Raw genomic sequence first — 25,279 nt, 5'->3', positions numbered from 1 at the left:
CATCTGTTGTTGTGACAATCCCCTGGCATCCATCAGTGGTGCCATCAGGGAGTGTGACAACTGTTGTCTCCCGAGGGTCAGCAGCCTCCCCAGCCCTGCCTTGTGTGCTGGCACATTCTCCTGGTTCACGTGGCACACAAACTCCTCCCGTTGGCTTTCATGGCACTTTCCAATCCAGCCTTGAGCTGCAGCTCTTCCCTTGGCTTTCAGGGACCCTCCTCTCCCTCCACTTGGCTCACACACCTTGTGCCTGCTTGCTGAATTTTAAACGAGTTTGCACTTTCTGCTGAAGTTCTCTTGACATTTGGAAAGAGCTGCTTGCAAAACTCACCCGTTCCTCAGATCTCCTTGAAATTCCTTTCCCACAAAGCCCACAAAAAGAGCTCTGCTGTTCAGGCTGGAGAGATCAGGTTGCCAGGACTCCTTTTTTATAGGTAGCTCTTTGTTATTTTATTTCTCTTGACCTTCAAACTGTTCATGTGGGAAGATTGTCCAGTGGGTGGGAGTCCTGTGGAGATGACACGGAGAAAAGAACTCTGGAGTTACAGCAAAGGGGTGGTCAGAGCTGAGAGCAGTCTCAGAAGAGGATAATCTTCTTTCATTGACTTAAGAGTTGGACTTGATGATCCTTGTGGGTCCCTTCCAACTCAGAATAGTCTGTGATTCTGTGAATCCACATAGCCCAAGAGGAGAGGAAGTGGTTTTGTTGGATTTGACAGATTAAAGAGGTTGGGACTGGAGTGCTTTGTCCAGTTTTTGGCAGAAGGCAGCAGGGCAGGCTCAGGTTGGATACACTGAAAAACTCCTTCACTGAAAGAGTGATTAAGCTTTGGAACAGGCTGCCCATGGGAATGGGGGAATCCTCATCCCTGGAGTGTTCAACAAACAAGCAGATGTGGCATTTCATGGTATGGTTTAGTGGGCATGATGGTGGTGGTGAGCCAAAGGTTGGGCTTGATGATCCTGGAGGTGTTTTTCCAACCTTAATGATTGTGTGTGATTGAGGATTTGAGCAAAAGCAGCCTCAAGCTCTGCTGTGCCCAGGTGCCAGCAGGGTGGTTGCCCTCTTTGCTTTCTCAAAAATGCTCATTTTCTGGATATTCAGGGAAAAGTGTCATTTTCTACACTGGTAGTTTTGGCAGGCTCTGAAAAGCCCCTTCCACCCCAGTGATCTGCCCACTAGAAGGGACATGAGGATGGAGTTCTTCCTCCTGCCTGGATCTCCTTGCTGTGTGTCCAGCAGGAGTTTGTCCACCATATACACAGCCTGTGCCTTCTGCTTTGCAGGAACAGACATGCTGTTTGTGCTTATTTGTGCTGATGTCTCACAGGGCAGCTTTGGGATTTCAGTGCTTTGGGATTCTAGTGCAGGTGGGGATTTGGAGGTTTGGATTTTTCCAGGATGCTGTTAATGTTCTGCACAAAACTGAGCCAGGCAGGAATCGTAGAATCAGTTGGGTTGGAAGAGACCTCTGAGATCATCAAGTCCAACCCTTAATCCAACCCCAGAGAGGGGGTGGATTCTCTGACCTTGGAGGTTTTTAAGGTGAGACTGGACATGGCATTGAGTGCCATGATCTGGTAATCAAAGTGGGGTTAGATTAAGGGTTGGTCTTGATGATCTCAGAGATCTCTTCCAGCCCAACTGATTCTATGGAAAAAGAGAGAGGGGTCTGGTCATGGTGCATTCCATTATTCCCACTATGTTTTTTTCTGTTGTGGATGATTCCTGTTTTCCTGTGTTCAGGCAGAACTAGCAGGTGCTTCCTAAGCACATGATGGATCCCATGGACCAGCAGGTAGTTGGGCTTGGGGTCGTTTCCCACCAGGAAACGATCCCATGGACCAGCAGATTGTTGGGCTTGGGGTTGTTTCCCACCAGGAAACTGGTGGGAAAAGGTCTCCTATAATGAGGAATTCCTTGGATGCAGGTGCAGTGAGGGCAGGAGAAGCTTTCAGCAAGCTCAGGGTGAGGCATAACCTGACCATGAAGTGCAGACATGGAGCAGCCACTTGGGTGTCATGGATTTGGGAGGATGAGTTGATATTTTTGGTGTTGTTTGTTTTTAATTTCATAGCCTTTAATTAAAACTCCCATAGACCCTTTAGAGGGAGCAGAAAGAGAAGCTGTGCACAAAAAAATCAGCTCTTAAAAAATTGGGTTTATTGCAGTGGTGCCATTTAGGAGAGAAAATTTCACAGACAGCTACATTTTTCATGTCTCAATTCCAATGAAAAAAATCACTGATTTTAGGAAATATAAAACCAGTTGGTGTTTTTAAAAGGTAGTTTTATATGGAGTGTTAGGATTTATATCAAGCTGTCACTACAGAAGAGATTCAAAAGCACTTCATGTTGCACTTTCTGGACTAAAGCCCTGTTTAAACCAAACTTTTGTTTTACAAGTTAGAATATTTTATGCTAAGAAAGCAAATCAGGACTAAATCATATAATGGAATGATAGAATGGCTTGGGTTGGGAGGGATCTTAAACAGCATCTTGTCCCACCCCCTGCCCTGGGCAGGGGCACCTTCCACCAGCCCAGGTTGCTCCAAGCCCAATAAATATTATCCTAATTTCATATACTACTTAACCAAACAGTTTTTTAGCTGGGAATTGAAATCAATATGCTCTTCATTTTTCTTTCTTTATTTTTTTCTCTTACTATACACCAAAGAAGTTCAGTTTCTAATCTTAGTCCTGGCCCAGAGCTGTTGGCAGGACACCAACATCCATAAGTGCTCCCTGCAGGTGGAGGACTCCTGGTTTTGGCAGAGCAGCAAAACAAGACCATTCACAGTGCCTGGAAATGTGGAGGGTTTCCCCCAGCAGACCTTCTGCTCCACAGTTACGTTTGGGAACCAGGAATTTGGAGTTTAGGAATAATCTCCATCAGGTGATTTAGTTGAATCCAGTGCTTGGACTCTGCTCTGCAAACTTCCAAGTGTGCAGCTCTTTGCAAATCCATGCACAGTTTCTTGGTTATGTCCATGTTTTTGCCCAACCTCCCAGCAACAGCCTGTTTTTAAGAAGCAGAACAGTGAAAAACAGGGTTGGGACTCCGTGTCCAACCAGGATTTTCCAAGAATATTCTGTTTTATGCCCTCAAATTGCAAGAAAACAAGATCTTTGGAATGGCAGTGCCACAATGCCAGAGGATTTTTTACCCACTTTGTGCCTGTGGGGCAGACTGAGATAAAATCATTTTTCCTGGAAGTTCTCTGCTTTTCCAGGGAAATAGACCGTGCAGGAATGAGCTACAGAAGAGCAGCTTGGGAAGGAAATTGGGAGCAGTGGCTTTTATGCAACAAGAAAACAAGGAAGTAAATGAATTTTTGTGCATCTTTCTGTGCCCACCAGAGAAAAGCAGACATAGATTAATGGAGCTTATTCAGGATTTTTTAGAACAAGCTGGCATTGCCCGTGTCCCTGATGTACTCACAGGGAAGCTCCAAGCAGGAATGAGTCCAGTGAGGAGTTTCTTTGGCATCTTTTCCGTGTCCAGCTTCGAAACCTGAACCAGAGCTCCATCCAGAGTGTCCTGTGGAAGGCTGGGGCTCCCAGGCTGCTGTTGAGGTCCCTGAGGGCAGGTGATGTAGGTTGGGGACTTTGGAGGATACCCAGCAGCCAGTCATGGAAACTGCTGGAATTCTGTGTCCAGCTCTGTGGCCCCAACATGAGAATGTGGAGCTGCTGGAGAGTCCAGAGGAAGCCACGGAGATGCTCCAGGGCTGGATCCCTCTGCTCTGGAGCCAGGTTGGGAGAGCTGGGGAGGGCTCACCTGGAGAAGAGAAGGCTCCAGGGAGACCTGAGAGGCTCTTTCAGTGCCTAAGGGGGCTCCAGGAGAGCTGGAGAGGGACTGGGGACAAGCAATGGAGGGACAGGACACAGGGAATGGCTTCCCACTGCCAGAAGGCAGGGTTAGGTGGGATATTGGGAAGAAATTCCTGGCTGTGAGGGTGGGCAGGCCCTGGCACAGGTTGCCCAGAAGAGTTGTAGCTACCCCATCCCTGAGAGTGTCCCAGGCTGGGTTGGACAGGGCTTGGAGCACCCTGGGCTCGTGGAAGATGTCCCTGCTCATGGCAGGGGGTGAAACTGGATGGTCTTCAAGGCCCCTTCGATCCCAAACCATTTTGTGCTTCTCTATCAGTGTCCCCTCATTTCCCTGAGCTCCTGGCAGGAATCCCAAAACACTTTGATTTCAACTGACCTCTGCTATTTTGTTGTGGGTTTTAATCAAAACCTTCTTAAATGGAAGAAATCCCAGCCAGCCAAAGCTGGTCCTGATTGATTTTCAGCTCTAAGTCTTGCTGAAATCCCTGCTTGTTATGTGTGAAAGTGGTGCCCAAGTACAAGAAGAGGCAGCATCATAGTCAAAAATACTGGAAAATAGGTGTTGTGATACTCATTTCCTCAAGCTGTTGCACAGCTTTGTTAATCATTTCACAGTCCTTTAGGCATCAGGTTCGTGGAGTGGATCCTCTCTCAGTAAAATGTGTATCAAACACTGGCAGTCCTGGTGCCTTTCATATTTATACCCAGTAATGACTCAGGCTCTTGAAAAATCATGTTGAAATTACATGTTGTACAGCTCTAATTTCCCCTTGCTAACAAGGGAATGATTTGCAATTCCTTGTTTGTCCTGCTCTGTGCCACAGCCTGGAAACATTGCTCAGTTCCCATGCTGAGACTCACAGGCAAAGCTGCCTTTTTTTGGATTGGCCAGGTCCCAAATCTCACAATTTTCAACATTTCTCTCTAAAATACTTGCTGTGAATCTGAACCTTTTTATCCTCTAGTGTAGGATTTGAAGCAGATAAGCTTCTCATAGGACCAATATATATTTATTGCTGCAGTGCTATGGATTAGTCTGTGATGTTTAAGGACCATGTTGCATTCCTTTCTTTTTTGCCCCCAAAATACCATCCTAGAAAACCTGCAACTAGAAAAGTATTTTTCTTGGCACTGTTTATATAAAGTGTTCAAATTCTGTCTCTGCCTTGTCTCATTTGTGCTTTCTCTCCTCCTGTATTACCCTTTCACCTGAGATGAGGCTTTTTATTCTTTAGCAGCATCCTTTCATTCAGATTCCTTTGGAAGAATTTACAGGAAGTGGGAGGAGGGAGGAGGACACAAAGCTCCATCTCCTTTCAGCCAGGCAGTGGGAAGGAGAATGAAAGGCTTGATGAGTTCAAGATCCCAGAGCAATTTGAGGATTTTTTCCCAGAACCCTTTCAGGTTCTCACTGTGGTGTCTGAGCACTTCCATTTTAATGGATTTCCCTTCCCAGTGCCCTGCAATGAGGTAGAAATGTTGCTGCTCACTTTGATGAATGGAAAAGGGGTATGACTTGTTTAGGGTAATGCCAGGATTGGGGCAGAGATGGGAGTTAATTCCGGGTCATGGGTGGCTCAGGCTCCTCCCCATCCTCCTTAAGTTAAAAAAGGAGCTGAACCTTTGACACAGGAGAAACATTCAGTGCTGTGAAAAGGTGGAGAAGATGAGGGAGAATCAAGCAAGAAGGGAAACACCACCATGTTAACAGTCACTGCTGTGCTGGTGGAAACCCACTGCCTTGGAGTGCCCACCCCAGAGGAGGTTGGGAAGTACTTTAAGCCCAACTGGCATTTATTGAAGTGTTTATTTCAGTACAGTGCCTTGGGCTGTGTCGTGTAGCAGTTCTGGGGTCACCACCTGTCCTGTGTGGTGGTTCCTGCTGGCTCTGGAGAGGGAAGATGAGCCACTGGAGTCATAGAATCAGTTGGGTTGGAAGAGACCTCCAAGATCATAAAGTCCAACCCTTGGTCCAACTCCAGTCACTTTACCAGATCATGGCACTCAATGCCATGTCCATTCTCACCTTAAAAACCTCCAGGGGCAGAGAATCCACCACCTCTCTGGGCAGCCCATTCCAATCCCTGAGCACTCTCTCTTCAAAGAATTTCTTTCTTCTCTCCAACTTCAATTTCCCCTGGCAGAGCTTGAGCCCATCATGCCCCCTTGTCCTATTGCTGAGTGCCTGGGAGAAGAGACCAACCCCCACCTGGCCAGAACTTCCCTTCAGGCAGTTCCAGACAGTGCTGAGGTCACCTCTGAGCCTCCTCTTCTCCAGGCTGAACATCCCCAGCTCCCTCAGCCTCTCCCCACAGCACTTGTACTCCAGTCCCTTCTCCAGCCTTGCTGCTCTTCTCTTCTCAGTTGGGTTGGAAGAGACCTCTGAGATCATCAAGTCCAACCCTTGATCCAACCCCACTGTGATCACCAGCCCAGGGCACGGAGTGCCCTGGGCTGGTGATCACAGTGGGGTTGGATCAAGACATGTTGGATTCTCTGTCCCTGGAGGTGTTTAAGAGGACACTCAGTGCCACATCCAGTCCCTTCTCTGGCCCCGCTCCAGCCCCTCAATCTCTTTCCTGAACTGAGGGGCCCAGAACAGAACACAACACTCAAGGTGTGGCCTCCCCAAGGCAGAGTCCAGGGGAAGGGTCACTGCCCTGGGCCTGCTGGCCACGCTATTCTTGATACAGGCAAGTGACAAGCAGCTCCTGGCCTTGGGATTGTGCTCATCTTCCCAGACAAAGTGCACAGACCTCTGTGCTCATCCTGGAAAAGGGTCAGTGTAGGATGTGAACATTCTTGAACAGCAGCAGGAGTAATGAAATGTTGATGTTTAACTGTCCTTTCCCTCTTGGAACAGCTGGTGAAGGGGCTGCAGCAGGAGCTGAACCGGCTGTACACGCTCTTCTGCTCCCGGAATCCGGAGTTTGAGGAGAAGGGAGGGAAAGTCTCCATCGTGTCCCACTCGCTGGGCTGTGTCATCACCTACGACATCATGACTGGCTGGAATCCAGTCAGACTCTATGAACAGTTGCTGCAGAAGGAAGAGGAGGAGCTGGAAGATCGTTGGATGAGCTACGAGGAGCAGCGTTTGCTTGAAGAGCTCTACATAACTAAACAACGGTAATGCATCCCCTTCCAGTTGTTCAAGGGGGAAACCAGCTCCTTGGGTAACACCCTTTGAGGGTTCCCAGAGCCCACCATGGCTCTTACCTTTTGTGGGGAATGTTCTTCTGCTGGGGCTGGGTGGTAGATGCTGAACACAGGACTGGGCAGGCACAGGGATCTGGCACTGCTAGTGGGAGCTCTGGATCCACACGGACTCATGGAATGGTTTGGGTTGGAAGGGATCTTAAAAGCCCATCTCATTCCATGGGCAGGGACACCTTCCATTAGACCAGGTTGCTCCAAGTCCCATCCAACCTGGCCTTGGACAATTCAAAGAATGGGGATGTCAAGGTGTTAAGAGATACCCTTTAGATGGAGAATCTCATTATAGTAATTTGAGCTTCAGTCTTTCATGATTTATCATGTCCCACTTGAGTCAGTGTTTTGGTTCCTTCCTGAAGCCTCTCCTAGTATTGGTGGTACTTTGGAAGCATTAATATAGCACCACATCTGCTGTGCTTGCACTCAGGGTGTGTGTCATGAGGGGTTGGTGCAGGATCTCTCTGTCAGCTGCAAGGCTGAGTAAAGTGCAATATGTCTGAGAGAAGGGAAGTTAAGAAACCTACTGAAGTGTTCCAGGGGTAAGATGACCCTTCAGGCACATCCCTGGCATATGATCAGGGGAAAATGACCATTTTCACACTCGTGCTCCAGCTCCTTGGGCATCATCTGAAGTTTTTCAGGTTGGATTCACAGTAATCCCAAGTCTCATTTGGCAGTGGCACTTCTGTTCAGAAAGAGTGGCTATTTCATGAGCCATTTTAATTCAGTTCAGTCTGAAATGATGGAAAATAGACTGCAGCTTCTGGAATTCTGCTGGGATTGGGGACAAGGTTGCCCATCTATATCTGTGCTTTATATTGTAGCTGTTCTTTTAATTTGGGCTAACTAGAAAAAGAGGTGAACAACCTTTTTTATGGTAGATAAAAGGGTGGAACATGGTATTCCAGATATTCCACCACAGTGCAGAATCCATAGTGCTTGGGCTGTGGAGTTTCCTGTGCCTTTGGTGGTGGTTGGGATTTTTAAGCAAAATAAAGCAGGTGATTTGGCTGCAAAATCACCAAGGAAACGGGAGGTGAGTCACCTACTCCTGAGGAAGGAGGGTGGGCAGATGCTTGGGGGGTGAACAGGGGAACTGTCATGCCTTGATTGATCCCTTCTGTGGTCAGAGGAACAGGATTTGACATACGTTGATTCTTAATGAGTTGAGCCTCTCCCAGAAATACTGACACCATCACTCTCTCTTCCCAGCAGACAAAACTGTTGGACCCCACAGGAATGCCTGTTTGCATCAGAGAGGTTAAAGCTGCATTTTTTATTGGATCTCAGAAAGATCTCTATTTTCTAGGTTGAGAGAGATAGAAGAGAGGTTACATGGGTTAAAGGCATCCACCATATCAAAACCACCTGTCTTAAAATTTAAGGTATGTATGTCTGAGGGGCTTTTACTGAATGTTCTCCTTGCTGCAAAGATCCACCTGCAATGAGTCATTCTGCTTTTTTTTTTCCTCCCATGTCCCTGGACATGATTTTGGTTGAATAATTTGAATGTGTTGGATGAAGTGTGTGTAAATAATGCTACTCTATTCACATCTTACTATTTGTTACAAATGGATATTTGTAATAAATTCTGAGCAACCTGGTCTAATGGAAGGTGTCCCTGCCCATGGCAGGGGGGTTGGAATGAGATGGGCTTTAAGGACCCTTCCAACCCAACCCATTCCATGATTCTATTACATTTTATATGTAATTATATGTAAACATATATCTAAATGATATATGTAATATATAAACCTGTGACTAGATTGTTACTGTGTTACACCCACACAGCTCTGTGGGAAGGTAAAAACCATGTGGGAAATTACATCCCTCATGTATCCTAAACAGTTTCACTTCTACTTCATTGAGTAATCCATTTTCCTTGGGGACTCCTTCTAACATGTCACATCTCTGAGGAAATCTGATTGAATTTCCTCCAGCAGTGGATTTTCCTTCCAAATTATTCTGGTCTGACAGTCAGCACACTTTTAGTCTCGTGAAACAGATTGCTTGCTAATCAGCTGTACAAATTGCTGGAATTCCTTCTCGTTGGGAAAAGGCATTTTCCGGCTTCTGGGTGGGATGGGGGACACCTTCTAGTTGCTGGACTCAATCCTGAAATATTAAACCATAAAAATGTGACATGATAGATGAGAATAAAAGAGATTATTGTTTCTTAACTTGCCATTTTTCTTTCCTTCTGAGTTCAGAAGGGCTCCTACAAGCCAAGGTCAATCTTGAGCCATAAAAAAGAGGAAAGGAGCCATAATTCATTTTGTCAGAGCCTTCTCCTTTTCATCACTGCTTGAAATCATGTGCCAGGCTGTTATCTCTGCCATCAAGGAAGCTGGAGTCAGACTGAGACTCCCCCAGCTCTGTGGAAGATTAATCTTCACTCACTTGGGTTTAAACTCAAGGTTTTTTAAACAGTTGCTTTGTAGAGGGAGTGGGAAAGAAGAGGAAGAGAAAGGGGGAAGAAAAGAGGATATTATCTAAATAGATTAGATAATAGATTAGGTAATTTTCAGATACATCCTTTTTCTTGCCCTTACTGACAGGAAGGGGTTTTGTCCTGTGAAGCTTTAAGTGACTCCCATGGCTTGAGCCAGAGCTCCAGGAAGAGAGAGGCTTTCCATGGAAGTGCTGGCAAGGGAGGATTGCAGCAGGATGGCTGACCTAGGATTGCTCATCAGCCAGGCAGTGCAGCTCTCCAAGGGTGACTGGCTTGTTGGAAGAGAACAAACTGCTTTGTGGGTACCAACCACCTCCCCTTGGCCCCTCGTGGCAGAGCAGAGCTCTGGTTTGATCAGCAGTTGATGTTCCCCACAAAAAATGCTTGATCCACTAATTATTTGGTCTGTGCAACACAGGAGAAGGGAGTCCTTGGTCACTGATCTCCTTAGGCTCTGTTACACCATGGAAGGGGCATGTGGAGCTGTCAGGGAAAGGCTGGATGTTGTCAGTGTGTTGGCTCTTTATGGACTGAAACACATCAAGCTTCCCAGGATGAGACAGAGTGACTGATCCTACATGAAGGGGAGAGGCTGAGTGAGCACAAAGGCAGCTTTTGGCAAGAATAAATACAGCAGCTTACTTTGGGATTTAATATTAGAAAAAAATGATCTGGGTGTTTGACCCTTTTAAGAAGAAAAAAACTCACCAAGCATGTAAATATGGAGTCCAGTACTACACTGGACAAGCCACCAGAATGGGAAGTTGAGGGTGAGGAATCTTTGTCTTTCTTCCTCTGCTTCTCAGGTGGGATAATTGAATAATCTGCTAAACCAGTGGGTGGGTTAAAAGCCAAGCCAACACCCTGTTGTAAATGTAAAGCTTAAAAGAACAGTCTTCTGCCCACCAGCCATGTAAGAGGGAAGGGAGTTAAAGGCTGAGGAGGCTGCAGAACATGGGAACATGGGCAGTGGTGTGATACCAACCTCTTTAAGACTCATGTATGAAAACAACAGTGTTGTGGGATGATTTTCAGTCACAGTCAGGAAGAGGAGGGCAGGATGTACCTCAGTTGCTCCTTAATGCTGAGATGGAAGTTCATTTAAATCTGGACTTGCAGTGTGCTGGCTCAAAGGGCTCCAGGATTCCTGAGCAGTTCTCAGTCACTCAAGGTTACAGAATCTTCTGGAAGAAGCTCCAGCTTGTATTTCATGTTCATTTGTGCCCCGCATGTACCAATGCACAAAAGGGCTGTGCTGCCTCACTCCTGTTGACTCATTCAGCTTTTTTTTATTATTTAATTATGAAAATACTGCAGTCTTAAGTTGAATGGATGGCTCCTTGGCTCAGCCTCTGCCTAAAATACAAATAAATTCATTAAGTGTTCTGTTTATGAATCATAACCAGTAGAAAAGTGCTGCACTGAAAGGTCATGTTCATAAACACGTCTCCTCTGTGTGGAACATTTCCAGGAATAGATATGAAATGCCCAACTCCTGCTTTCAGGAGAGACATCAGAATGAATAAATGTTTGCTGTAGAGATTTCAGTCCTTTCTATAAAGATTTGAGTCCTCTTCTCCCAGTAGGTTCATCACAGCAGCCTGATCTTCAGCCATGTTCCAACAGCACTGACAGTCTAATGCCTGCAATCTAAAGGACTTTGTTTGTAAAATCAGAGAGGAATAGAATTGTTAAGGTTTGAAAAGACCTGGTCACCACTAACCTGTGTGCCCAAGTGCCACACCTACAAGTCCTTTAAGTCCCTCCAGGGATGGGGACTCCAAGACTGCCCTGGGCAGCTGTGCCAATGCTTGACCTCCCTTTCCATGAAAACAGACCTTGGATTTTTAGCATTCATTGCTCTGTTATTGGTCTGTGCCACCCACTGAGGTACCCACCAGTTGATGCTTTGACTTTGTAAGATTTTTAAGGCTTTTGCATGTCAGAAAACACATAGCCAAGAGCAGTGCCCTCCAGGAAAGCATCTGGACACCTTTAATCTTGTGTTAATCAACAAAAACAATGGAACAAAAGTGGACCAACAGCCTCACTGTGTAACCACCAAAACCAGTTACCTGCTGAGGTTTTTCCTGGTCTCTTTTGAGCCTCTGCTAAGTGTAATCTGGAGAAGAGGAGGCTCAGAGGTGACCTCAGCACTGTCTGGAACTCCCTGAAGGGAAGTTCTGGCCAGGTGGGGATTGGTCTCTTCTCCCAGGCACTCAGCAATAGGACAAGGGGGCATGATGGGCTCAAGCTCTGCCAGGGGAAATTGAAGTTGGAGATCAGAAAGAAATTCTTTGCAGAGAGAGTGCTCAGGCATTGGAATGGGCTGCCCAGAGAGGGGGTGGATTCTCTACCCCTGGAGGTTTTTAAGGTGAGAATGGACATGGCATTGAGTGCCATGATCTGGTAAAGGGACTGGAGTTGGCCCAAGGGTTGGACTTGATGATCTCAGAGGTCTTTTCCAACCCAATCCATTCTATGACTCAGAGGAAATGGGACATTTAACCTTCACATGTGTCTGTTATAGTGGTGTGGGCTTCTCCACTTTGACTGACTGATACTGTCTGAGCCTCTCTGTTGAGAGAGAGAACTCAAATCCAGCCATGTTCAAAAGCATCATTTCCATCCTTATTAACATGGATGAAATCTCTCCTTAGGTTGAGAATTTCTTCTGTATGGGATCTCCCCTGGCAGTGTTCTTGGCACTGCGTGGCATCCGCCCAGGGAGCAGTGGGAGCCAGGACCACATCCTGCCCAGGACCATTTGTAACCGCTTATTAAATATTTTCCATCCAACAGATCCAGTGGTGAGTCTTAATTGCAGCTCTTACCTTGGCTGTGTTTAAGCATCAGCTCTGTGTGATCTTCAAAGTGTGTGAATCAACACGAGTATGTTCCAGCAGAGGACTGTCTGTTAATGATTATTGTGCAGTATCTCAGGTTTTGTAATTGTAGAATAAGAATTCCTACAAGTCATTGCCTGAAATATCATGTATTTCGCTTCTCTTTTTGTATTAATAAGCATAACATTTGAGATTACTCTGATTATTTTTTATTGCAAAGAAATAATCCTTTTCAAACAAGGATTTTGTGTTTAACATCCTGACTTCCATTAAACATCATCTGTCCCAAGACAATACTGCTGTTAAAAAAGGGTTCACAAGCAGTTTACAAAGTGTTACAGAAAAAAAAAGACTTTTTTTTCCCCAAATCACCCTGAAAAACAGCTTGTTAGAGGGTGGGATAGTACTTGGGAGAGAATTATTGGTGTAGCTTTCCCCTGTCCTAACACTCTTCCACAGGCAACCAGCATGATCCATTATGAAAGACAAGATTATGAAACTCCATCACCTTGGCAACTTCTTTGATAGAAACTACATTTGGAATTCCCTGTAGAACAGTAGTTTGGGCTTTTGTATTAAAAGTGCCTGAATTTAAGTATATTCAGGCTTAGTCCAGACATGCTGGTTCTGCTCATCTCAAGGCCATGTTCAGCTCCAGCTGCTTCAAAATCAGGATTTTGCTGGGATGTCTGGGACATGATCAGTCTGTGGGGCCACTCTGCAAATAGTGACCTCACTTAGTTTGAAGATGAAGTGCAGAATGCTCTTCTACACTTAACAAAAATAAGGGATCAATAGAAAATTATTTTTTAATCAAGCAGAACAAAGGAATCCAAAAAGCGTCATCAAACAAAACGTTTCCCCAGCCAGTTCCTCCCTCTGTTGTGTCAGAATCAGCTGAACTTGACCCAAAGTTTGCTCTGGCAGAGCAGAGTAACAACCCCCTGTTGTAACTCGTGTGTTCCCAACAACCTGTAGTTCAGGTGTTGGAGACACAAGTGCAGGAGTGAAGGTACAACAACTGGGCAGCTGAGAAACCTTCCAGGTGAAAATAAACTTCCCTGGGAAAACAGAAGTGAGTCAGACCATAACAGAGAATCACAGAGTCACAGACTATTCAGAGTTGGAAGGACCCACAAGGATCACTGAGTCCAACTCTTCAGTCAATGGCCCACACAGGGGATTGAACCCATCACCTTGGCATTATTACAACCAAGTTTTAACCAGCTGAGCTAATCTAAGGGTCATCACAATTCTGTTGCTTTCTAGGCTTTGTTTCTTCCAGCTCTTTTGGATTTGAGGTTGGAGAGGACTCTCTGTGTGAAAGGAATGTGATTTTTTTATTGTTATTTTTATTTTTTGTCTTGACACTCAGTGTTTGTTTGTTTTTAAATTCCTCTTGCAGGCCTACAGATTAGAACCTTTAATCCTGAAGCACTACAGCAACATTTCACCTGTCCAGATCCACTGGTACAACACTGCAAACCCTCTCCCTTACGAGCACATGAAGCCAAGTTTCCTCAACCCCAGCAAAGAACCTACCTCAGCCCCCGACAGCGACAGCGCTTCGGCGGCGCCGAGTCCCACCACGTCGCCGGTGCTGGTGCGGCGCCACTACGGCGAGTCCATCACCAACATCGGCAAAGCCAGCATTTTGGGTATGTCCCTCGTGGCCTGGGAGGCTCCACAGGAGCTGCTCGTGGAGCTTCACTGCTCCCTGGGGTTGTTACAAGCCAACTCTGCTCTGGAGCCAGGCTGGGAGAGCTGGGGGGGTCACCTGGAGAAGAGAAGGCTCCAGGGAGACCTGAGAGCCCCTTCCAGTGCCTAAAGGGGCTCCAGGAGAGCTGGAGAGAGACTGGGGACAAGGGATGGAGAGACAGGACACAGGGAATGGCTTCCCACTGCCAGAGGGCAGGGTTAGATGGGATATTGGGAAGGAATTCTTGGCTGTGAGGGTGGGCAGGCCCTGGCACAGGTTGGGCAGAGAAGCTGTGGCTGCCCCATCCCTGGGAGTGTCCCAGGCTGGGTTGGACAGGGCTTGGACCACCCTGGGCTGGTGGGAGGTGTCCCTGCCCATGGGAGGGGTGTTGGAACAAGATGGTCTTTAAGGTCCCCTTCCAACCCAAACCTTTCCATGATTCTGTTCTGTCTGTTTTGCAGAATCAGAGGATTTTGCTTTAAATGTTTTGTTTTAATCCCAGTTGACATTTCCTTTGAAGAAAAAAACCAGTTTGCCTGCACTGGAGTCAGGGCTGGGGGGCAGATGATGTAGTTTATCCTGTTGCTGCCTTATTTTTGTCTCCCTTATTGAAGTGACATCCCAGTGATTTAATAGTTTCCATTCTACTTCATGGAAAAAAAGGTTAAATTAAAGCCTGTTTTCTGACTACATTTTCTAGTATTGGCACATAGGAGAAAAGTCACACCATGTAAACTATTACAGTTACATTTAACTTGTGGTTTTACAATACAAAATTCAGGCTGTTTTAATAGAAAGTCTGTTCCCTTCTGGCTTTCTGAGTCAAAATAAGCCCTGGTTTAAGTGAGCTTAAATTCCCTTCACTGGAGCTTATCCTTGAGCATGCACTTGCAGTTTTTGTTGACTCAAGGCTTTTCTTTAGCTCTCTGTGTGGGATTTGAAAGAATCCTAGTGCCAGGAATCTTCCTAACCAAATAAGTAAAGTATATAAAAGCAGTTTAGTCCTTACGTAGAAATGTGTGGTATTTCAAAGCAGGGTGGCTTTTTTGGGGAGGTTCCTGTAGTGACTTTAATGTCTTGTCCATGAGGTGGCAGCAAAGTCAGGATAAAACATGACATAACTGCTCTTATCTTTCACACCCTCATTCCTGAGCAACCAAAATAGTCCTTTTAAAGGATGATACAACATTTTTAAATATCTGTAAGGGTGATGCCAACTTAAGGACTCTTAAATGTCCTGATGGGATTCTTAAGTGCAGGAGCTGCCAAGGTTGTTTTAAAGCATTTTGTCTTAGATTTTTTAATGAGAGAGGAATGACAACATATCTTTCAAAGTACCAGATTTCTCGCTGCAGAAATAATCTCATGTCTTTTTTCCCCTAAATGCAGCTTCCAAATTACAGCTTTTGCTTGTACACAAGATTAGTCTCAGGATAAACAGTGCACTCCTCAGTCAGATGAGCCGTTCCCACCCTGGAGAAGCACGAGGAGTGTTTTCAGCCTCCTGTCACTCAGCTCTAATTAGTGGGTGCTGCACTGACTTTAATTTGCAGTTTGATTTATGCTGCTTGGGGTTTTTTTTTTCCCCTCTGTGCTGGCTGCAGGAGCTGCAAGCATCGGGAAGGGCCTCGGTGGGATGCTGTTCTCCAGGTTTGGTCGGTCCAGCACAACTCCACAGACTCTGGAGACGGGAAAAGACGGAGCCGACGGGGAGGACAAGAAGGCCACGACTGTTGGGACGCCACCTTTGCCCCACAGCAGCTCGGGCTTCCTGGAGCCCACTGGTGAGTGATGAGCCCACCAGCAGACCTGGCACTGGCACAGGGTGCCCAGAGAAGCTGTGGGATCCCTGGGAGTGTCCAAGGCCAGGTTGGACAGAGCTTGGAGCAACCTGGGATAGTGGAAGGTGTCCCTGCCCATGGAACAAGATGATCTTTAGAGTCCCTTCCAACACAAACCATTCTGGAATTCTGTGAAGCTGTTCTGTGTTTGGAATCTCTCAAGACTCCAAGGGCTGACTCTTTGTTCTTCTTTTAACCTTTTTTCCTTCTCAGGGAGGTTTATCTGCACAGGTGTTTGTACATACATGAACATCATACACTCAGATAGGACTGGATGAGTTTGGGCTAATGGGTTCTCCGTGTCAGTAGTTCCCAGACATCCAATAGGAAAAGCAATATAATTGTTTCAGAGAATCCTACTGGCCATTTATCATTAAATGGACTTATTTAAATTTTGTGGAATGATTTGGGGTAGAAGGGCCTTAAAACCCACCCAGTTCCATTTCCTTCCATGGGCAGGGCCACCTCCCACTATCCCAGGTCGCTCCAAGCCCTGTCCAACCTGGCCTTGGACACTCCCAGGGATGGGGCAGCCACAGCTTCTCTGGGCAACCTGGGCCAGGGCCTGCCCACCCTCACAGGGAAGAATCTCTTCCTAATATCCAATCAATCTGCCCTCTTTTGGTTTAAATTCTTTATTCCCCCATACATTTCCAGTTTGCCCATGCAAGTCCAATTCTGAGGCAATCTGGATTTAAAGACATGTATGACTGGAAGCAGAAGCTGCTGATCTGAACCATCCAGAACAGAAAGTGCAATTTTAGCAGCTGAGGGGCTTTTTTTAAAGAATAGGTTCTTCCTTTAAGGCAATTCATCCTTGATTTTATTTCAGAGCTCCCCACTGACACTGCTGCAGGATGGGGGGGAGGGTTTTGCAATCAGAGGAGTCACCAGTGTGTTGTATCTTGTGACAGCATTCACATGGTCATTGCTGCCTGTTCATCACCAGTTTCAACAGATAACCTGACTGAGTCACTGCCTGAGGACAAGAAGCTCATTTTAGACTTGAGGGAGACAGAGAGGCAGGACAGGGACTGTCAGAGCTGCCCGTGAGGTCCTTCCCGAGGCTGTTGGCACGTCAGGGGCTTCCTGCAGGAATCCCACATCCCTGGGAGCTGGAAGCCATCCCTGCTCCATAGAAGGAGAACGTGGAGCAGAGGCCAGCGAGGCTGAATGATGCAATGCCCAGCCAAAGGCTTTGCTCCTGAGAGGGCAGCCTGTGGTGGGGTTTGGCAGCCACCCAAAACTCCCAGAGCCGGTCAGGGCGTCCTTCCTGCAGAGCCACCGGGGTTTTTTGGGCAGACACATCTTCCTGGAAATGACTGCAGTTGTGTCCTGGAGTTCCAAGGCTCTGACTCCCTCTCCTTGCTGCAGAGCGGGGTTGCTGCTCCTGGGAAAACACGGGGACGTGTCGTTCCCTTCCTGCTCCCTTTCTGTGCTCCTGGAGCCAAGAATTCAAATTCCTTCAAACTGGCTTTGATAAATGGCTGCATTTTTGATTCAGTGTGGGGGGTTGGCTTTGTAACTGAGCAGCCTTTTAGGTTTTTTGTCCTTTTTATTCTGTTGCTTCTCGTAGAGATTTTCTGACCACTAAAGTGCCTTAACAATGCATGAACCATCAGTCCTGTTAAAATGCAGTGGCAATTACTTTGAATGTGGCATTAATCAAAGAGCCATTGAAATAAAAGGGTAACTGCTGAAATATATTTGGAATAATCAGGATATTAAAAGGGCTGGAGCTGTGGAGGGATGGCTTTGCAGAAAGGGCCTGTAGTATTGGGTGTATTCTCCTTGCAAAGGCACTAAAAATGCAAGAAATTCATTTATTTCACAAAATCTGTGTTTTCTAGTGGGGCCTCAGCATTTGCTGGGTGCTTCTGTGTGGCTATAATAGCAAGTATAAATAAATGTATTTATAGAGTTACTATAAGGAAAACAGCTCTTCTCATAGAATCATTTAGGTTGGAAAAGACCTCAAAGAGCAGGTTTAGTTTCCTGTTTTGCTTTTTTTTTTCCTAAGCACCACCCTTAGGTCAGGTTTGTGCTGAATTCATGTGCACTGAACTGTATTTGTATATTAGTAATTTTTGGTTTGGTCGAGTGCCCTGTGAAATGTAAACACAGAGGGTTTTACTTGTGTTTTATGTGCAACAAACAGAATCAGAACCAAGAGCTGATGGCAAAACATGCTGGTGTTTCTGCAGTTCTAACACCATTGTTGTTTCCTGTTCACTTTCCAGTGGAACTGGAGCACAGGATCGACTTTGAGCTCAGGGAAGGTCTCGTGGAGAGCAGATACTGGTCAGCAGTCACATCCCACACTGCTTACTGGTCATCCCTGGATATTGCTCTGTTCCTTCTAACCTTCATGTACAAACAAGACCAGGAAGAGACTGACAAATCCAATTTAGACACTATTTGAATTTTTGACCAGGGATGGGAAAGGAAAATTTCCAACCAACGGCACAAAGCGGATGTTTGACTGCAGAGCTGCAGCATCCCAAGGCGTGGAGGTTTCAGGTTTCAGTGCATGTTTGGAGTCTTTTCCTATTTCTAAAGAGGAAAAATGATTTGTATTTCGAAGCACTTTATAGTTTTAAACATTTTGCAGTGCTTAATCAGACCTGAAAGGGTTCCAAATTCTTGTCAGAGCCAGTGCAGCGTGTCCATCCCGTGAGCTTGGGTGACATCCTTGCTAATGACCATAATTGCTGGTTAGTTCATTAAACTATATAAAAATGAGTTATTTAAAAAAATCCAAACTAAATTATTTCCACTGGCAAAAGCACGTGTGCAGTGCAAGCCTCAAACTGCCATGTTCTGATGTTTTCTGTACCAGTTTTCTGAACTGCCATGTTCTGATGTTTTCTGTACCAGTCCTGGTGTCATTTTTCCAGGACTTTGTTCAGCTCCACGTCCAATTATCCACATGGAAAGCCCATTCTGACTGCTGGATTCTGAGGGCCTATTCTACATGACACATTTAGAAACTAATGCTGAAAAAAAAAAAAGAAGCATGAAGCAAATATTTGAAATACTGTAATTATAATTTATTATTCTCTCTACTCGTTTCATTTTATTCCAGTGTATAAAACATGACTTTTTTACTGGTTTCTTTTGACATAATTTAAGAACCACATTTATTTTCTACAGTGTTTAAGACTTTTTTCTCAGAAATACATATCTTTGTACTACTATTCAAATGAATATATGGACACTGTGGCACACTTTAAGTATTTTTTCATTAAAAATAAATATTTGTGGTTTCACACAAATGCCATCAGTCACATTCTTCTCTGAGGTAAGTGCCTTTGCTCTTTCAGGTTCCAAGTGTTTCTCAGGCACTTTGGGTTGGTTTCCAGAGGATCCAGCTGTCCTTTGTTTGCCACAATTAAATGCATATCTGTGTGTGTTTGTATAAAAACATATGTGTATTTATGTGCAGGGATCTTATCCTGAGGAAAGAGCACCATCAAATAAACTTGGTGAGGCCTGAGAATACCAACATTTAGATCAGCTTTGTATCTGCAGCTAATTAGAAGTCAGGAGGGAAGTGTTGGGTTGAAAGGATTAAAACAACCTGGAGTAGAAGTGTCAGATGTTTGACCTCTGAGCTGCCTTTGCCTCAGGTATTTGTGCTCTGGATGGCACATGTGGGAGCTGCAGGACCGAAATTTCAGTTAAAAAAAAACAAAAATTCAGTCTGTGGTGTTGAAGAGTTGTGTCCTCAATGCAAACAGATGTGGCAACATCAGCCCAGAGCAGCAGAGCAGTGGCTTGAGATATGGAAACCATCCAAGGGTTCCCTTTTTGGGGGAGACAGTGGCTCTTCTCCCAAATAATATTTATTTGGGCTGCTGATTTTTTCCCTGCTCCACATGAATGGGGAAGGAATTGGGATCTAGGACTCTGTGTGGGATTATGGATTTAGGATAATTCTGAAGGGGGGAAAACCCAACACAGAAGGGAAGGGAGGAGTGGAAGGATGGGAAGGGAAGGTGACACAAACAGCTGGGAACCAACACCCAACCCTCAGACTTTGCATCTCTGTGGGGCTGTGAAAAATTCCATGTGGCCTCAGCAAATTGGAGCTGTCCTGCCTGCCATGTTTACCTTGGGAGATGAGCAATCCTAGGCAAGGGAAACATCCTGGGAGAGGAGGGAGCAGGGACACCCCTGCTCCTGCAAACAGCCTCGTGTTTGCTGTGCTGCCTTCCCAGATAAGCTGTTTAATCAGCTCTTCCTAATTAGGACAACTTCAACATAAAAAGGAGAGTCTCCTTTTATATTTGGCACCTGCAAAACGTTCCCAAAGATGTGTGGTTGGTGTTTCAGGGCTCTGAGCTGCCCTATCCCTTCACTGGATCCACACTCGATCCCTTGCCAAGGGATGGAAACAAAAGGGGTTAATTCCTGTCATTCTTGTGGTCTGGGCAAACTCTGCTGTTGTCCAGGACATGGTTCAGATTTATGGAATAGCTGCTCCCCTTGCCTCAGAACATGCTGGTACTTGCTGACTGCTCTCCATATAAGGGATGAGCCCCTTGGAAAATCGAGGAGAAGATGGAGCTGAGGAGTAAATCCTATTGCTGGGAGGAGAAGGGATAATAAGAACCAATACCTGTTCATCCCTTGGCATTTTTCCTGAGTTAATGGGTGTGTTTGTTTATGATTCTGTTCTAATTAGTAACTCTGTGGACCACCTCCTCGTCTCCAAACTTAATTGCAGACATAAAACACTCCTTGAAAGAATAAATGGAGATGTATTTTGAAGTGCATGCAGAGATGTTAAGCATGCCTGTTGGCAGACTTTCATCTTCTAATCCTCAAAAACTACCTCTCATCCTCCTGCAAGGATGAAATCCTATTTTAAAAGTGGATTTTGAAGGTAGTAGAAGAAGGATTGCCCTGTTTCTGCTCTGTGGTGGAGCAGAGATTCAAGCAGGGTCATGTCCCTACATGCTAAAGTCAAAATTTCATGCTTAAAACTTTCTGGTCAGATGGTCTGTGGCATAATATAGAGCTGGAATGTCCTGGCTTTCAATTACTGACTTGTTTTCTTCTGCAGGGACCATGTTTAGCTTTCCAAGCTGTGTTGACTGGTGGTTTTTCTTGAGAAACCAAGATAAGGGGAATGTTCTTCACCACTGTCAGTCTTGGGCCTGATACCGACCTGTTTTCAAAACTTGGCCTTGAGCTCTTTGTCCAAATTTGACAAGGTCATTTTTGCAGATAATGAGCCTTAATTTTACTACTTTTATTTAATTCTGTCCCTTTTCTCCTAATTATTCTGTCATAGTTTTACTACAACCTCCTTTAATTTATATACACTCACTCTGCTTTCCTGCCAGAGTTTCTGGAGTCAGACACCCTTTGCTTTATTTCACAGTCTGGCTGGCCAACTCCAATTATTTTATCTCCTTTCCTAATTAGTATTATCAGGCTGAACTGAAACATGTTTCACATTCTCATCCATATATTTTGCCTGGTTGCCACCTCTTCTTCCTGCTCTCCTGGTGCTCCTTTCCCACAGAGCTGACTCTGCCAGTAGCTCAATCATTGGGAATTGATCTTACTCAGGTTGAGTCCATGAATAATCCCTGTGTCAACTGTTTGCAGTTAGATAGTTAATGTATAATTGTGGTCCCTCTGCCCAGCAAGTTGATTTGGAGTTCCTTGTTCCCCATTTTTCCATTATTAGATCGAGTTTCTGCCTCCAATCTTTGTTTTTCTACTGAATTGGATTTCAGGTGATTTCTCTGTGCTGGTACAGGGTCACCTCCCCTCCAGTCTCTGCCAAACACCTTCAATCACCATCAGAAAGCTGTTACACACCAAGACACAGTTTGAGCTGCATTTAATAATAATTTTCTACTGAAAAAAACCACCCTTTGTCTTGGTAGAGCTTCTCCCTCCCTCTCCCACAGGTATTTTTCAGGTCTCTTGTCTCTCCCTTGTTGCACTCAAACCTCTTCTGAAGTGTTGGGGTTTTATTTCTTGATTTCTGTCCGCTGGAACGAACATTTTCTTCATCCTTGTCTGAGCATCCTCAAGACTTGAAGGGAAATTTTGGCACCCACTTGAATCCCGAGAGGCACCTCCTGCTGTTGTGATCCCTGAGACTTCTCCTGGAAGCTCAGCACCAGCAAATCCCACATGGATGTGCTCAGCTTCCAGGAGGGGTTTGTTCTCTCTCTGCGTTGTGTCACCTCTGGCTGCTGCCATCAGCTGAACCCTGGCAGTGACAAAGCCCTTTGTCATTGTCCCTGAATTTGGGCACATCAGTTGGCAGTGGGGCTGGGCTGGTCCCTCCCAAGGCTCATTCCTTGCTCCTCATGTTTCTCCTGCATCCCTGGGGGCTGTTTGACCCAGGCTTTGCTATAGAAACACAATGTTCTGTGTTCCCTGGTGCCAGTGCAGGGGCACTAAAACTGCCAGCACAGCTCAGGGTGCTGACATGGTCTCCTCTTCCAAGAGAAGAAATCCTGATCCAGGGAGAGAAACACCTGGCTGTGAAGCTGCAGTTCACCCTGAAGGTCAGTGCTCTGTGGTCCCATTGGAAAGCAAATTCCAGCCTCAGCCTTTTCCCCTCTGTCCCCAGCAGCACCTCTCTAGCATACCCTGGCCAGTCCCTATCCCTTGGGAGTGGGAAGTCAGTGAGATCCCTGCAAACACGAGATGTCCCAGGAGCCATCTCTTGTGGTTTGGAAATCCTTGATGATTTATCCAAAGAGAAGGTTTTCATTTGACAACTCAGAGCATCTGCCACGGATTAACTTCTCCCTTTGTTTCTTAAATAAAATACCATTTCTGCCCATTCCCTGGGGCCTCATTGATTATGGGCATGGACACACAATCCTAGAATCCCAGAATGGCTTGGGCAGAAGGAACCTTAAAGATCATTTAGTTCCAACCCCCAGTGGGGTTGGGATGGGAGAGGTGAAGTCCAAATTTCTCAGCAGGCTGCAGCCCTGACCACACACTTGATCCCCAAGGGCCCCACATCCAGTTTGTTGTTCTTGCTGGGTTTATGGCTCTCAGTATCTCCAGAGAGGCTGTATCTCATCTCAGGCTGGTCCCACACCGCCTGCTTAAAGGGCAGCTCTGTCTCATCTTCTCACTGTGCCATTCTGGGTTTCTGTTCATGTTCCTCTGCCTGCACAAAGCCCAGGGAAGGGGGAAAGGCTTCCACAAAGACATGGGAAGCGGGAAAGGAGAGCAGCTCTGCTGGCTTTGGATTTGTGGTCTCTGCACCCACTGCTCTCCCACCTACCCCAAACTAAAAAGTTTCTGCTGCCAGCAGAGAATCACAGGATGGTTTGGGTTATAAAGAACCTTAAAGCTCAACCAGTTTCACCCCCTGCCATGGGCAGGGACACCTCCCACCATCCCCATCCAACCTGGCCTGGGACACTTCAAGGATGGAGCAGCCACAGCTTCTCTGGGCATGCTGTGCCAGGGCCTGCCTACCCTCACAGGCAGGAATTTTTTCCCAATGTCTAAACTAAATCTCTCATGAAACCAGCCAGTCCTCAGGGAGAGATTGGGGCTCCCCCCTCTCCGTGGGGCTGCCCCAATTCCTGCCCTTTGTGAGTCCAGCTGGGCAGGAACAGCCCCCCTCCCAGCTCTCAGGGCAGGGGTTTCCTGTTGGAAATGCAAAATTGCAAAAACCTCTGAAAGATGAGAAGAGCCAAAACATGCACAGATGTTTTATCTTCCCGCCTTTCCATCCTGCTCCTGTCATGTTGAGCTGAAGGGCCAAATGAGGAGCATCCATATCCTCACTCTGAAAATGCCAATGTCCTGCTGTGATAACTCCCCAGGATGTTTATTGCTGTAGGATTTGTCAGAAATACTCAGGCTCATAAGCACATTTAAGTAACCAGTAGTTGAGTTTAAAAATAACTTCATGTACTTTCAGCATTGCAAGATGCACTTTCAGTATGGAAATTCTGGGGCTAATGTGCAAAGAGGGACAGACGACTTCCAAAACAAACCCCACATTTTAGGGCAAGGGGGAACGGTTTTAAACTAAAAGAGGAGAGATTTAGATGAAATATTGGGATGGAATTACTGGCTGGGAGGGTGGGCAGGTCCTGGCACAGGTTGGGCAGAGAAGCTGTGGCTGCCCCATCCCTGGAAGTGTCCAAGGCCAGGCTGGACAGGGCTTGGAGCAACCTGGGATAGTGGAAGGTGTCCCTGCCCATGGCAGGGGGTGGAACTGGATCAGCTTTAAGGTCCCTTCCAAGCCAAACCATTCTGGGATTCCATGATTTTATCTCCCAGCTGCTGTCTTACAGGAATCTGTTCCAGCAATGCCACCCCTACATTCCACCAGGATTTTCCCAAATAGTTTCCCACCTTCTGGGCTCTGAAAGGCTCCCTCAGTTATTCTCTGTGCTCTGGATAAGGTGAGATCCTGTCAGAAAAGGAATCCTTAAAGATCTGGGATGTAGCCTTGTCTGCTCTGCAGGGAGGGCTCATCCTGAGACAGCAGCTGAATATTCCGTGTTTCCAAAGCTCAGTGTTGGGATGGGACACTTCTGCCTCTTGGCAAACTCCTCAGGATTTCTCCTTTATGCCTTCCAGACTGCCCCTCGCATGCAATTGTGTGGGGGAGGTTTAATTTTCACACAAACCCCAGCAGGAGACGGGGAGGGAGGTGAGGCTGCTTTGTGGTGGCTGCAGGAAAGGGAAGAGGGCAGAAATGTTCTTTCCGTGGATGTGTGTCACGAACCCACCTCCGTGTTGGAGACACCACATCTGCATGTGGGGGGAGGAGGGGGAGACAGAGCAGGCAGGAGAGGCTCTGATTAAATCAAGGCAGAGCTTGGCAGGCTGGGAACAGCCTGATGTGTATCAGCCAGCACGTGTGCAGCACATGTTGGAGCTTGATGTTCCCACCAGGACACGTGGGCGCACAGTGGATGGCAGGGAGTGGGGTGGGAGCTCCAGACCTGCTTCTCACCAGGGGCTGTTCTGCCCCAGCACCCTCTTAGTCACAGAGTCACAGAGTGGTTTGCTTGGAAGGGACCTTAAAGATAATCTTGTTCCACCCCCTGCCCTGGGCAGGGACACCTTCCACTATCCCAGGTTGCTCCAAGCCCTGTCCAGCCTGGCCTGGGACACTTCCAGGGATGGAGCAGCCACAGTTTCTCTGCCCAACCTGTGCCAGGGCCTGCCCACCCTCCCAGCCAGAAATTCCTTCCCAGTATCCCATCTAACCCTGCCCTCTGACAGTTTAAAGCCATCCCACTTTGTCCTATCAATTACTCCTCAGTACTCAGCAATCCCCTCCCACTCACCATGAGCACAGCTGAGCTGAGGAACTCACCCAAAATGTTGCTATCACAAGGCCTGTCCTGGTGGGATTTAATTCCCCCAGTGACCACAT

General features: G+C 46.4%; 1 protein-coding gene across 2 annotated transcripts in view; it reads left to right on the top strand.

Annotated features, from left to right (window-relative positions):
- Window positions 1-19,315, top strand: part of DDHD1 (DDHD domain containing 1) — a 71,365-nt gene extending 52,050 nt beyond the window's left edge. Inside the window, exons 8-13 of one of the 2 annotated variants that reach the window (XM_071557235.1) lie at window positions 6,698-6,960; window positions 8,357-8,432; window positions 12,160-12,309; window positions 13,751-14,003; window positions 15,649-15,828; window positions 18,126-19,315. In XM_071557235.1, coding sequence (XP_071413336.1) covers window positions 6,698-6,960; window positions 8,357-8,432; window positions 12,160-12,309; window positions 13,751-14,003; window positions 15,649-15,828; window positions 18,126-18,307 — 1,104 coding nt within the window. In that variant the 3' untranslated portion in view covers window positions 18,308-19,315. The remainder of the gene's footprint in view (window positions 1-6,697; window positions 6,961-8,356; window positions 8,433-12,159; window positions 12,310-13,750; window positions 14,004-15,648; window positions 15,829-18,125) is intronic. The other variant, XM_071557236.1, reaches the window with a different exon arrangement.
- Window positions 19,316-25,279: the final 5,964 nt, after the last annotated feature.

This window comes from Pithys albifrons, chromosome 6, assembly GCF_047495875.1.
Source record: "Pithys albifrons albifrons isolate INPA30051 chromosome 6, PitAlb_v1, whole genome shotgun sequence".
In the NCBI taxonomy this organism is placed as follows: Eukaryota; Metazoa; Chordata; class Aves; order Passeriformes; family Thamnophilidae; genus Pithys; species Pithys albifrons.
Note: the sequence above shows the minus strand (reverse complement) of the source record. Positions and strands in the feature narration are given on the sequence as shown.